The sequence below is a fragment of the Scyliorhinus torazame genome, chromosome 12 (genome assembly GCF_047496885.1).
Source record: "Scyliorhinus torazame isolate Kashiwa2021f chromosome 12, sScyTor2.1, whole genome shotgun sequence".
NCBI lineage: Eukaryota > Metazoa > Chordata > Chondrichthyes > Carcharhiniformes > Scyliorhinidae > Scyliorhinus > Scyliorhinus torazame.
The window spans coordinates 41767663-41780017 of NC_092718.1; the positions used below are offsets into that span (position 1 = coordinate 41767663).

The 12355-nt window shown below is 45.3% G+C and overlaps 1 protein-coding gene across 3 annotated transcripts in view; it reads left to right on the forward strand.

Annotated features, from left to right (window-relative positions):
- Nucleotides 1-12355, forward strand: part of LOC140387532 (E3 ubiquitin-protein ligase NEDD4-like) — a 177262-nt gene that overhangs the window by 140903 nt on the left and 24004 nt on the right. For all 3 annotated transcript variants that reach the window (XM_072470754.1, XM_072470755.1, XM_072470753.1), the window contains 8 exons: nt 1816-1942; nt 2080-2265; nt 2754-2816; nt 6032-6151; nt 9337-9543; nt 10620-10697; nt 10999-11053; nt 12265-12323. In XM_072470754.1, coding sequence (XP_072326855.1) covers nt 1816-1942; nt 2080-2265; nt 2754-2816; nt 6032-6151; nt 9337-9543; nt 10620-10697; nt 10999-11053; nt 12265-12323 — 895 coding nt within the window. The remainder of the gene's footprint in view (nt 1-1815; nt 1943-2079; nt 2266-2753; nt 2817-6031; nt 6152-9336; nt 9544-10619; nt 10698-10998; nt 11054-12264; nt 12324-12355) is intronic.

Sequence of the window (12355 nt, forward strand, 5' to 3'; positions counted from 1 at the left end):
TTTCATGGTCATAATTAGACTTTTAATTCCAGATATTTTATTGAGTTTAAATTCCATCACCTCCCGTGGTAAGATTCAAAATCGGGTCCCCAGATCATTATCCTGTGTTTCTGGATTACTAACCCAGCGACAATACCACTATAAACCCCCCCCCCCCCCCTCATTAAAGAGATGCAACTTGGAAAAGGTGGCATTTGCTTCCTGGGATGACCTTGAAACCTAGAGCATTGTGTTTATTTATTTATTTTTCTATTGTTGGATGCTGTTAGCATCCATTAATTCGCATTTTGTCTCCTATTCAGTAGCCAGCTTTGCAGGTGAAGTGAAAAGCAAGAGAAGGAAAAGTGAGATGTTGTTCACCTGTGTCATTGGAATGTGTACTGCTGAGTTCTGAGGGACTACTTTGAAATGTGCCTTAACGCACTTGACATTTGAGTTATGTTTAACATTCTCTCTGTGTCTGTGTGGGTCTCACCTCCACAACCCAAAGATATGCTTGGTAGGTGAATTGGCCACGCTAAATTACCCCTTAATGGGGCGGGGGGGGGAATTGGGTACTCTCTCATTTATATATTTTTTTTTAAATTTGAGTCATGTTTATCTTTAATATATTCCTTCGTGGGATGTGGGCATCGTTGGTTGGACCAGCGTTTATTACCCATCCCTAATTGCCCTCGCGAAAGTGGTGGTGAGCCGACACCATGAGTCGCTACAATTCATGTGGTGGAGGTACATTACCAGTGCTGTTAGGGATGGAGTTCCTGGATTTTGACCCAGCAAAAGTGAAGAAATGGCGATATAGTTTCACACTGCACCTCTCGTACCCCAGCTGTCTACCTGCCTGAGAAGTTCACCCAAGTCTAGGAGTAAATTGGAACATTTCTGATCCCCATCTTTCTCAGACTTGTGGCATATGGCATGTTTTCACTTGAGCTTTTGAAGTCCACATCACGAGCAATAATTGGAAAACAATAGCTACAGTAGTGGATTCTCAGACTTTCATACGAATGGTCCTTGTTTAAGTTTGCTCGTGAACTCCGGTGATTTCAATTTTTTTTTTCTCTGCTTTTGTCTCGCATGGTATCTACTCGTGTGCCGATTGCTTCATTGAGAGGGTTAGAAAATTAAGGGTGAGAGATCGAGTCTGCACTGCAAAGGTCTGGCTCCTGTTAGCAGACTTCATTGAATCATAGAAGCCCTACAGTGCAGCAGGTGGCCATTTGGCCCATCAGGTCTGCACTGACCCTTCAACAGACCACCCTGCCAATCCTCCACCCTATCACTGTAACCCCACCCAACCTTTGGACATTTAAGTGCAATTTAGCATAATCAATCCACCTAGCCTGCACATCTTTTGACTGTGGGAGGAAACCGGAGCACCCAGATGAAACCCACACAGACACGGGGAGAACATGCAGTCTCCGCACAGACAGTAACCCGAGGTCGGAATTGAACCTGGGTCCCTGGCGCTGTGAGGCTAACCGCTGTGCCACCGTGCCGCCCAGAGTTGTCTTGTTTGCACAAAGAGGTATATGCAGCTTGGGTCATTTTGAAAGAATAAAAAGTTCAATGACCAGGAGGTCTGCTTTGAGTGTTGAGCGAGGGGACTTTATGCTCTGTTGCTGATGTTTCAGGAAACTCTCAAATATCACTTCTGATTGAAAAGCTAGGTTTTTGCATTTATTGGGAGTGATTGAATTCAAAATCCAAAACTAGTTGGTATTGAAAGGAAAAACGATGTGTGTTGGCATTGTTTGGGGGAAAAGACAGCCAGAGCCTTTGCTTTACAAGAGGTTATCCATAATTCCCCCACAGGGACACCGCATCTGACATAAACCGTTGTCGAAATAACATCCAGCTGGAGGCACAGCGTGTATATAGTACACGGAGACAGATATCCGAAGAAACTGAAACTCCTGAAAACAACAGAGATTCTCCAGATGTGAGTTTCAATGCTATTCCCTTTTTTAAATAAAATGAATAACAACCGTACACGGCTGTTGTGCTAAAGATAAGCTGAGATGAAGAATTGGTTTGGAAAAAGAACGCAATTACTTTTTAAAAAAACTCTCTTGACAGAGCTGGGAAGTTATAACTGATGATGAAACTGCAATCAGTGGCTGCAACCCTCAGTCACCCCCACCTCCCCACACACCTACAGGACCGAATGCAGGTTTTGACTTGCAAAATCAACTCGCAGAGGAACTTAGCAGGCGTTTTCAAGCTTCTGGGTGTACGGTTTCAGATCGACGCAGCTCCTGCTCCGTAAGTGGAAAAGCCTCTGCAATTTAAATGCATGTTAACATTTAGTTTCAGTCTTATCATGATTTAAAAAGTTTGTGCCTTTTAAATTCCTCAAGCCTTAGATGAAAGTTGACTGTCTCGCTGCATCATGCTGGAGGTGACAAATTTGAATTGAATGAATGAGGCATACCCATTTGTTGGAATTGAGCAGCGAGAGCCTGGCAGGTCTCGGTGTACAATTTGCATATTTGAAACAGTGGGATAAATGTACAGCACGCTTGAACATTATTCAATGTCGCACCAAACACCGAGTTAATCAGAATCATTTGGTTTAGCGTGATGTCCATGGGGCTATATTTTGGTCTCTGCATGTTCATTTGTATTTGTTCAACCTTGTCCCATTTCCACCCATTTGTCCTTCCAATTCAGTTGCACTGAGTAACGGTGTTTGTAAAGAAAAAAAATTCCATGCCAATTATTTTGAATGTTCTGTTTTACTTTCTTCAAAGAGTCATTCCAGTAGACGAGGGAGTTCACAAACTATTCTGGAAGAACAGCCCATGCTGCCAGTTGTAAGTTTCACCGTTTCCTTTTACCTTATGAAAAAAAAATGTGTCAACGTGCACAACTACTTAATATTTTGGTGAAATATTCTGTTACTCATTAGGAGAAAACACCCCAAGGGCATTTATTTGAGGATATTGTGCTATTTGGAGCCATCCTGATCAGATTCTTGTCACCATCCCTACTGAACACAAGGGGCAAAATTCTCCCCCAACGGCGCGATGTCCGCCGACTGGCGCCCAAAACGGCACCAATCAGACGGGCATCGCGCCACCCCAAAGGTGCGGAATGCTCCGCACCTTTGGGGGCCGAGCCCCGACATTGAGGGGCTAGGCCGGCGCTGGAGGGATTTCCGCCCCGCCAGCTGGCAGAAACGGCGTTTGTTGCCCCGCCAGCTGGCGTGGAAATGACATCCCCGGGCAGCGCATGCGCGGGAGTGTCAGCAGCCGCTGACAGTTTCCTGCGCATGCGCAGTGGGGAGAGTCTGTTCCGCCTCCGCCATGGTGGAGGCCGTTGCGGAGGCAGAAGGGAAAGCGTGCCCCCACGGCACAGGCCCGCCCGTGGATCGGTGGGCCCCGATCGCGGGCCAGGCCACCGTGGGGGCACCCCCCGGGGCCAGATCGCCCCCCCCCCCCCGGAGCCTGCCCACGCCGCCTTGTCCCACCGGTAAATACCTACTTTAATTTACGCCGGCGGGACAGGCAATTTCTCGGCAGGACTTCGGCCCATCCGGGCCGGAGAATTGAGCGGGGGGGGCCCGCCAACCGACGCGGCCCGATTCCCGCCCCCGCCCAATCTCCGGTACCGGAGACTTCGGCAACCGGCGGGGGCAGGATTCACGGCGGCCAACGGCCATTCTCCGACCCGCTGGGGGGTCGGAGAATGACGCCCAAGATCCCCTGCACTTTTTTTCTCCCGCCATTGCCCTGTACAAGAATGGTATCAGTACGCAAAAAGAAAAACTCTACATCTTTTCTTTGGCCTGTTTGACATTTTCAATATTGCTTGGGTAAAACCTACCTTTGGTTGAAGCTTTTTAATCGCCTTCGATATTAGCAGAAAAATGGTCTGATTTGTGTTCCTCATTGGATATCGTTCCCAATGATTAACGCTCATGGCACTTAAATTTGCTATTGAAATTGGATAATTTCCAGAACTGTGGACCCTTTGGCAAGCTCGGTAGTAGGGCTCATCTTGACCACCTAATTTGGTAGAAGTCGGACCTCCAACGGTGTCTTAAAATCTGGTTCTTACATTCCCGGACCAAAAAGTAATTAATAACTGACAGGTTTTTGTTTCTTAATCAGAACTTTAAAAACAGCTGCAATTCAGCAGGATGATATAATGTGCACTCCATGGGGGGGGGGGGGGGGGGGGGCTGGTTTAGCACAGGGCTAAATCGCTGGCTTTGAAAGCAGACCAGCAGTTCAATTCCCGTAACAGCCTCCCCGAACAGGCGCCGGAATGTGGCAACTAGGGGCTTTTCACAGTAACTTCATTTGAAGCCTACTTGTGGCAATAAGCGATTTTCATTTTTCATTTCAAATACTCCTGCCAGCCAGTTATTACTGACGGTGGTGTATCACCTGACTTCCAGTGGGCAGTGCCATAGCACATATCCGAACCTGTACACAACATTTCTTCAAAGGCTTAATGGACTTTCTTCACCAATGGTTTTAAAAGAACCAGCCCAGTTAGCAGCTGAGCATAAACCATTTCAGACGCGACAAAATGTTTTTTTTCCTGAGGGTCTTTACTATGTGGAATTTTCTTCCACAAAGAGGTGGAGGCTGAGTCATTGAACTTAAATTCAGAGTTGGATAGAATTTTGGTAGAAGTCCGGGGTACAAAGAACAGCACGGACACGCCCTTCGGCCGTCCAAGCCTGTGCTGATCATAATGCCTGTTCAAACTAAAACTTTCTGCACCTCCGGGTCCATTCCCTCTATTCCCATCCTATTCATGTATTCGTCACGATGCCTCTTAAAACGCTGCTATCGTATCCACCACCTCCCCCTGCAGAGCATTCCAGGCACTCGCCACCCTCCGTAACAAAATTTGACTTGCACATTTCCTCTAAACTTTCCCCCTCGCACCTTAAACCTATGTCCCCTGGTAATTGATATTTCCACCCTGGGAAAAAGTGTCCCACTATCCACCCTGTCCGTGCCGCTCTTGAATTTGTAAACCTCTATCAGGTCGCCCCTCAACCTCCATCCTTACAGTGAAAACAATCCGAGTTTATCCAACCTCTCCTCTGAGCTAATACCCTCCAGAGCAGGCAATATCCTGGTAAAACTCTTCTGTACTCTCTATATACACACACAAGGGGAAGTTCCCTTACCCCAATGGAGGAGAGGTACCCCTCTAGCACTGCCAGGGGGCAATGTCCAGCCTCGGCCCTCAGCCACAGGGCCTCCAGGCACCCCCTTGGTGTGATCATGTTTTTCATTTTCGAAAGCCAGCAGCTGCAGTGCAAGTGGGTTTTATGATATTTAAGTGCATGTGAATTTATGGAAATCGGGCTGGATTCTCCGTTTCAGGGTCTATGTCCCCACGCTGTCGTGAAAACTGTGGCCTTTTATGCCAGAAAAACTGGCGTCAAAAGGCCACAGATTCACTGCCTTGCAGGGGGCTAGCAGGCAGCTGTCATGGAGCTCGCTGCTCCAGCTGCCAATACGGCCCCCACACTTCCGCATAAGGGGCTGCGCACGGTTGCAGCCTCCAGCAGCCACGCTGTGCTCCATGACGGGCTCAGCCCGCGGACCTGGACCGCGGAAATAGTGGCCCGCATCAGCCGCGCGCCCGACCCAGACCGCCCGCTCAAAAATACCCTAGTCCTGAATGAGGCCCCTCCGATCGATCCGCCCCCGACTGTGGCGGCCGCGGACTGAATCCGCAGCCGCCTCGCGAGTTTCCCGAATGGCTGGGACCGCATTAGAAATACGCCTTTGGGAATTCGGCCAATCGGGGCGGAGAATAGCAGGGCGGGCCTCTGACAATGGTCTCGGGTGGTCGATACGCTGCACGGCGTACTCGTGAGTGTGCCGCTTTTCGGGGGGGCGGAGAATCGCCGAACCCAAAAACCATGCCCTTTTATTGTTTGGAATAAATCCCATTTTTCAAATGAAACTTTTAACATTTTGAAGCATGCAAGCAAATCACAACTTTTCTATCTTTGGTGATTCTTTTGTGTTGTTGGGTTACATTTTGTCTGTGCTAGATTTTACCCACTTCTGCGGGATTGCCCCCGGGCTGGGAAGTAAAGAAGGACGACAAAGGAAGAGCTTATTATGTCAACCACAATAATCGAACCACCAGTTGGACACGTCCTGTCATGCAGGCAAGTGTTTTTTTTTTATACAGATAACCAGATTATGCTCGAGGGACCCGAGGAGCAAATTTCGTTTTATCAATATGGTGAAATTAAGGAAACTTGTAACTGATGATGATTTCATGCACAAACTTATTTTTTAGATTGAAAAAGGATTATGAGCTGAATGAAAATGCTGGCTTACTGTTAGTAAATTTGCAAATTTTTGAAATAGGGGCTAGTTTAGCACAGGGCTAAATCGCTGGCTTTGAAAGCAGACCCAGGCAGGCCAGCTGCACGGTTCAATTCCCGTACAAGCATCCCCAAACAGGCGCCGGAATGTAACTTCATTTGAAGCCTACTTTTGACAATAAGCGATTTTCATTTCATTTCATTATGTTTTGGTGACGTAGGCAGTAGGTTTCCCAAACGGAGTTACAAACTTCACCATTGTTGCTGTGAGTGTAGTCCTTCAATCAGATGCTGTATCGAGTTCCGGATTTAGCTTCTACAATTCCCTGCCTTCTCCCCTTCCTCCTCTCTGACATCTCAGCCAGCAAGAGCAGATTGATTGTTCTGCCATTGTAATTTGTTTTCTCCCCTGAGATGGTCCAGCCAAGAAGTTGTGAAACTGAGATTCAAATTTGTTTTTCTGCTGCCAGAATTACTGGGCTAATTTTCATGATTATCCTAAGTGATTGGCGGGCTCTGTCATGTAATCAATTGGAACAGAGCCCAGATAGAACCAACTGTTCTTTAAACCACCACCATACATTCAAGCACGTGGCTGGTCGCATGTATTGCACACCGTCTTCGAGAAGTGGCTATAAAGAATGTGGAGCTGTTTGTTGTTGTTTTTCTTTAAGAAGCAAAATCATTTTAAATGCTTGTGTTACATTTTGGTCCTGTCTCCAGAAAGTACATGGATTTGTTGATCAGTAAAGGGTCAAAGTATTTTTTAAAAAAAAGATATGTGGCTGATTTTGGTAAGACCAATTTATTGCCCATTCTGAGTTGCCCTGAGAGTGTAATGGTGGACTGCCTTGGTTTACTAGTTGAATTCAGAGGGCGTTATGAGCCGAATGTGTAGCGTGGGACTAGAGTCCCATGTAGACCCGACGTGGTAGTGGTGACAGATTCCTTTCCCTGATGGACACTAGTGGACCAGTTGATCTCCCGTGACAGTTTGGCAGCTTCCAAAGCCACTTTCTGTAGTCCTATTCCACCTATTTATTGAATTGAAATTCACAACCTGAAGGCAGATTTTTGAGTCGCTAGTCCAAAACCAGAATCATTATGCTGCTATATACAAATGATTGGCTCCAATAACTAGAATTACTTAACCAGACTTGTTAAAATATTTTGGTATGTTTACATCGACTCGGTGATGTATTTTGTTGAGGTATATTTTTACAATTGTACCTTATAATAAAGCTTGTGCGGTGAACTATCTCAACAGATCACTTCTAATATACCATTTCTCTGCAGTAAATCCCATGGTTGCTTGCTGCTGTTGTACCAAATATCAGAACATGAGAAGACATTACACATTTTCTGAATCCAACACTCCAGCTCTTTACTAACTTACCTCGTATGTTTCTCAATTGAATCGCTTTTTAAGCAGATCAGTATATTTTTGTTATTTGTGAGATCTCCAAAGAGATTGATAACCTTTGTTTTAAAATTAAATTCCCAGTAACCCAACTTCAAGGAAGTTGCAAGTTTTAAAACTTTTACTGTAACAAACTAAAAGCAATTCTGATGACTAAACACTTTCAGTCAGCAACCTATATTCTAAACTGCAGAAAAGAGCCCATATCTAACATTTAAAATGATCAATGTTCACCCACCATGGTTATACATTACTTTTGTCCCTTAAGTGGATACTTCATTTTCCAGGGAACAGTCTAAAGTGATTCTCTGCTCCCTTTCCCTTTTCCACCTTCTAACCTCTCAAATGACTTTCATGGTGTGGATTACCCTGGAGATCTCTTCCTTTATCTAAAGCTAAGCGAATCGTCCAGCTCCGTGAAAACCGCCATGACCTTGGTTGCTCCCACCCATGCATTGTAGTGAATGATGGAGATTTGCTGCCTCCCCCTCGCTGCACCCCACCCCCCCAGTCCGCTCTCTGTCCCCTCTTGGATTCTTAAGACCGCCGTGTCTGAGAGATTCAGGGATATCTTTAGGAAAATCTGTAATCAGATTCTACAATGGCTTCCTAAGGGCTCTTTCCCTCTCAAAAATATATCTGCATTGCAATGTGAATTACATGGGTCTTGTAAAAATGCTAATTAGCTAGCCTCTAAATACCTTTCTCGCCCCCACCCCCCAAACTCCATTTTATCTTGGGATTAAAGAAACTGTTTAAAGTATAACCGGTTACTAAACTTCGCATCCCTACCATCCTCCTGGGACTTGGAGACTTTCATTCCTTCCACTGTCAACACAGCTGCCCTGTTCACAGGTGTGAGCGTCATGCAACTTCTTCCCAGTAAAACAACCTAGGCCCCACTTTAACAACCAAGCCACTCAAGTTAGTTGTCAGCAGAATTCAGAACAAATCAGATGACCCTGTTCATTCTTCCATCGTGCCCTAAATTAACGATATAGTGCCAAAACATCATCTCATAAACCTTTGTGTTTGTGATGCAATACTTTGTTGATTGCTTCCTCCTTTTTTTATGATTAATGTTGTGCTGAGTATTGTTTAGCTCTCAATCTTGCTGGTCTCTTCCTCTTAACTCTTCCCTTCAACGGCCCTGTAAACGTCCCCCAAGCTAATCTTGTCCATTATCAACAAGTGTGACGCTTGCAAATCTTCCTGAAACCTCTGGCCTTCATCAGTCTACCTCTTTTGTACCTATTCCACAATATTTGATACAAATTGCAGAAACTTTCCTTTTTGTAAATATCAGCCCTAAATTGATGATGTGTTTATGACAAAATGAACCAAAGTCATGGTGCCGGAGTAGCTGATGCATTTCCCTTTTGCATTTTACAGGCGGGATTTACAGGTGGGAACAGTAAATCCTGCTGGCGGGCAGCCTCCCCTGGTGAGAAACAGGCGGCAAGTTGGCCGGTAAATCCCGCCCGGAGTGTCTGTGGTCCAGTATCATTTATTGGCTTGTGTTGAAATACAATATCTCAATTCTGTGTTCAACATCCTGTTAATGGAAAATATTTACATACGTCTGTTTTGTTTTTGTGCGCAGACAACTATTGAAGCAGTACAGCCAAAACCCTGCCGGAGTCCCACAACATATCTTCCTCCTGCAGTCTCTCCTCAAGATTCTCCGCAAAGTTCCCCAAACCATCAACGGAAATATGAATCGGGATTTCTCCCTCCAGGCTGGGAAGTCCGAAATGCAACCAATGGCAGACCTTTCTTCATTGATCACAACACCAAAACTACAACATGGGTAAGGAAAAGCCCACCAGTTATTTGCATTGGGCCATTTGGGTCATTTGTTCTCTTCTGCTGAATGGAAGGATATTATTATAATTTTTTATCAGTGTCACAAGTTGGCTTGCATCAACACTGCAAAGAAGTTACTGTGAAAATCCCCTGGTCGCCACACTCTGGCACCTGTTCGGGTACACAGAGGTAGAACTTTGAATGTTCAATTCACCTAACAGCACGTCTTTCTGAATTTGTGGGAGGAAACCAGAGCACCCACGCAGACACGGGGGGGAACGTGCAGACACTGCACAGACACCGACCCAAGCCGAGGAATCGAACCTGGGTCTCTGACGCTGTGAAGTAACTGTGCTACCATGCCGCCCATATTATTGATGGTGCACAATGATATAGTACATTGAAAATCAATTATTTTAAATAGTGTACTGGATTCAATAGAGATATAAATGTCGTCACAGTCGCAGAAGACAATAGGCCGCTCTCCCCTTTGAGAGCTAACTGGTGGTGATTTAACCTGGGGGGGCGGGGTCACCACACCTCCGGTAAGGGGCAAGGTTGAGAAGGCCTCAGCTGATGCGGGAATTGAACCCGCGTTGTTGGCGTCATCGTTCTGCATCATGAACTAGCCTGCCAACCAAATGAGCTAACCGTAAAATTGCAAAGCTAATGAACTGAAAGCGTGTTATTGTCAATAAATCATAGGTTTTAGATGAATCATTGATTATAGGTTTAACCAGGGCATGTTTAATGAGGTTTTTGAAGGGATGATAATGGATAGGGAACCAGAGGAGAGGAGGGGTGACCTGAAGGTGGGTTTTGCAACTCACTTGAGGGTAGGTTCACACAAGTGTTCTTTTTAAACCTCGGGCGTGTCTTGACACCCAATCCCAATCTGGCATGTATCCAGTAAATCACAACTGAAATGATAGTTGAAAGAAGATAGCTATAAATGTACCCTTGGCATCGCCTTGAATTCCATGGATTAAACTGGAAGGGTGAAATAACTTTTAGTATTTGCTAATTCAGTGGAATATTTATTTATTGTTCATTGATTCTACGCTTTAATCATGGAACCAGGAGGACCCAAGATTGAAAATTCCAGTTCAAGTGCGGCACCGGCCATCTTTAGATCCTTCAGACCTTGGGCCACTTCCTGTAAGTTAAATTCCACTCTCTCTCTCTCTCTCTCTCTCTCTCTCCCTCTGTGCCTGTCTGTCCCTCTCTCTCTCGTTCCTCTTGCCCCTCCCCCCCCCCCCCCCCCCCCCCCCCCCCAGCCCCCCAATGTACTTTTTGCCTATCTTAAATTGTTTCTTTATATTTGAAAATAAAATAATATTGTCAGTAGTGACCTGTTATCTCTTGGTACATTGGTGCAAACAACATTAAAGTTTTTATTTTCATCATTTGGTTAACTTTTTCTGTAATGCGTCTCTTTGTTTAATTTCTGTTGCTGTAGCCTGGCTGGGAGGAGAGAATCCACTCTGACAGTCGAGTTTTCTACATAGACCATAGTGAGTGACATTTCTGACAATTCTGAAATGTTATTGATTTTTTAAGTAGCATCAATTTTAAACATGAAAATTATTTTTAGCAGGCAGGGCAGCACGGTGGTGCAGTGGTTAGCACTGCTGCTTCACTGCACCGAGGACCCAGGTTTGATCCCAGTCCCAGGTTACTGTCTGTGTGGAGTTTGCACATTCTCCCCGTGTCTGAACAAAGAACAAAGAAATGTACAGCACAGGAACAGGCCCTTCGGCCCTCCAAGCCCGTGCCGACCATGCTGCCCGACGAAACTACAATCTTATACACTTCCTGGGTCCGTATCCTTCTATTCCCATCCTATTCATATATTTGTCAAGATGCCCCTTAAATGTCCCTATCGTCCCTGCTTCCACTACCTCCTCCGGTAGCGAGTTCCAGGTACCCACTACCCTCTGCGTAAAAAAACTTGCCTCGTACATCTACTCTAAACCTTGCCCCTCTCACCTTAAACCTATGCCCCCTAGTAATTGACCCCTCTACCCTGGGGAAAAGCCTCTGACTATCCACTCTGTCTATGCCCCTCATAATTTTGTATACCTCTATCAGGTCGCCCCTCAACCTCCTTCGTTCCAGTGAGAACAAACCGAGTTTATTCAACCGCTTCTCATAGCTTATGCCCTCCATACCAGGCAACATTCTGCGTGGGTCTCACCCCCACAATCCAAAGATGCGCAGGATAGGTGGACTGGCCACACTAAATTGCCCCTTAATTGGGGGGAAAAAAATGAATTGGGTGCTTTAAATTTATAAAAAAGAAAAAAATATATACTTTTAGCTGGAAGTTGCTTTCAATCTACAGGTAGAATATCCTTTAGCCTGGGGGCCGATTGCATTTTGGATTTTGGATTATTTGGGTTTTCGGGATGTTGCATGAAAACTTGTGTTACAATAGCCTAAGCTAGCTATAGTTTAAAGTGCATAGAATGGCTAGAAAAGTAAGCTGTATCACGGGATAATAAATACAGGGTACCTGTAATGAGTTTCTTTTAAATATATTCACGTACAAATAGCTAGGTAAACAGTGCAGACAATCAACTAGACTTCCCGCATTAAAGGTCAGCGAGGTTCAAAATAAGTGCGTTTTTGGGGTGTTTTCGGATTTACGGATAAAACTACTCGACCGATATTAAGTTTTCATCATATAAATAAGGGAAAATAAATGCAAAATATTTTTTGGCAGATACCAAAGTTACTCAGTGGGAGGACCCTCGCTTACAGAATGTAGCCATCACTGGACCTGTGAGTAAAAGCATCAGCAATTTCAGAGTTTT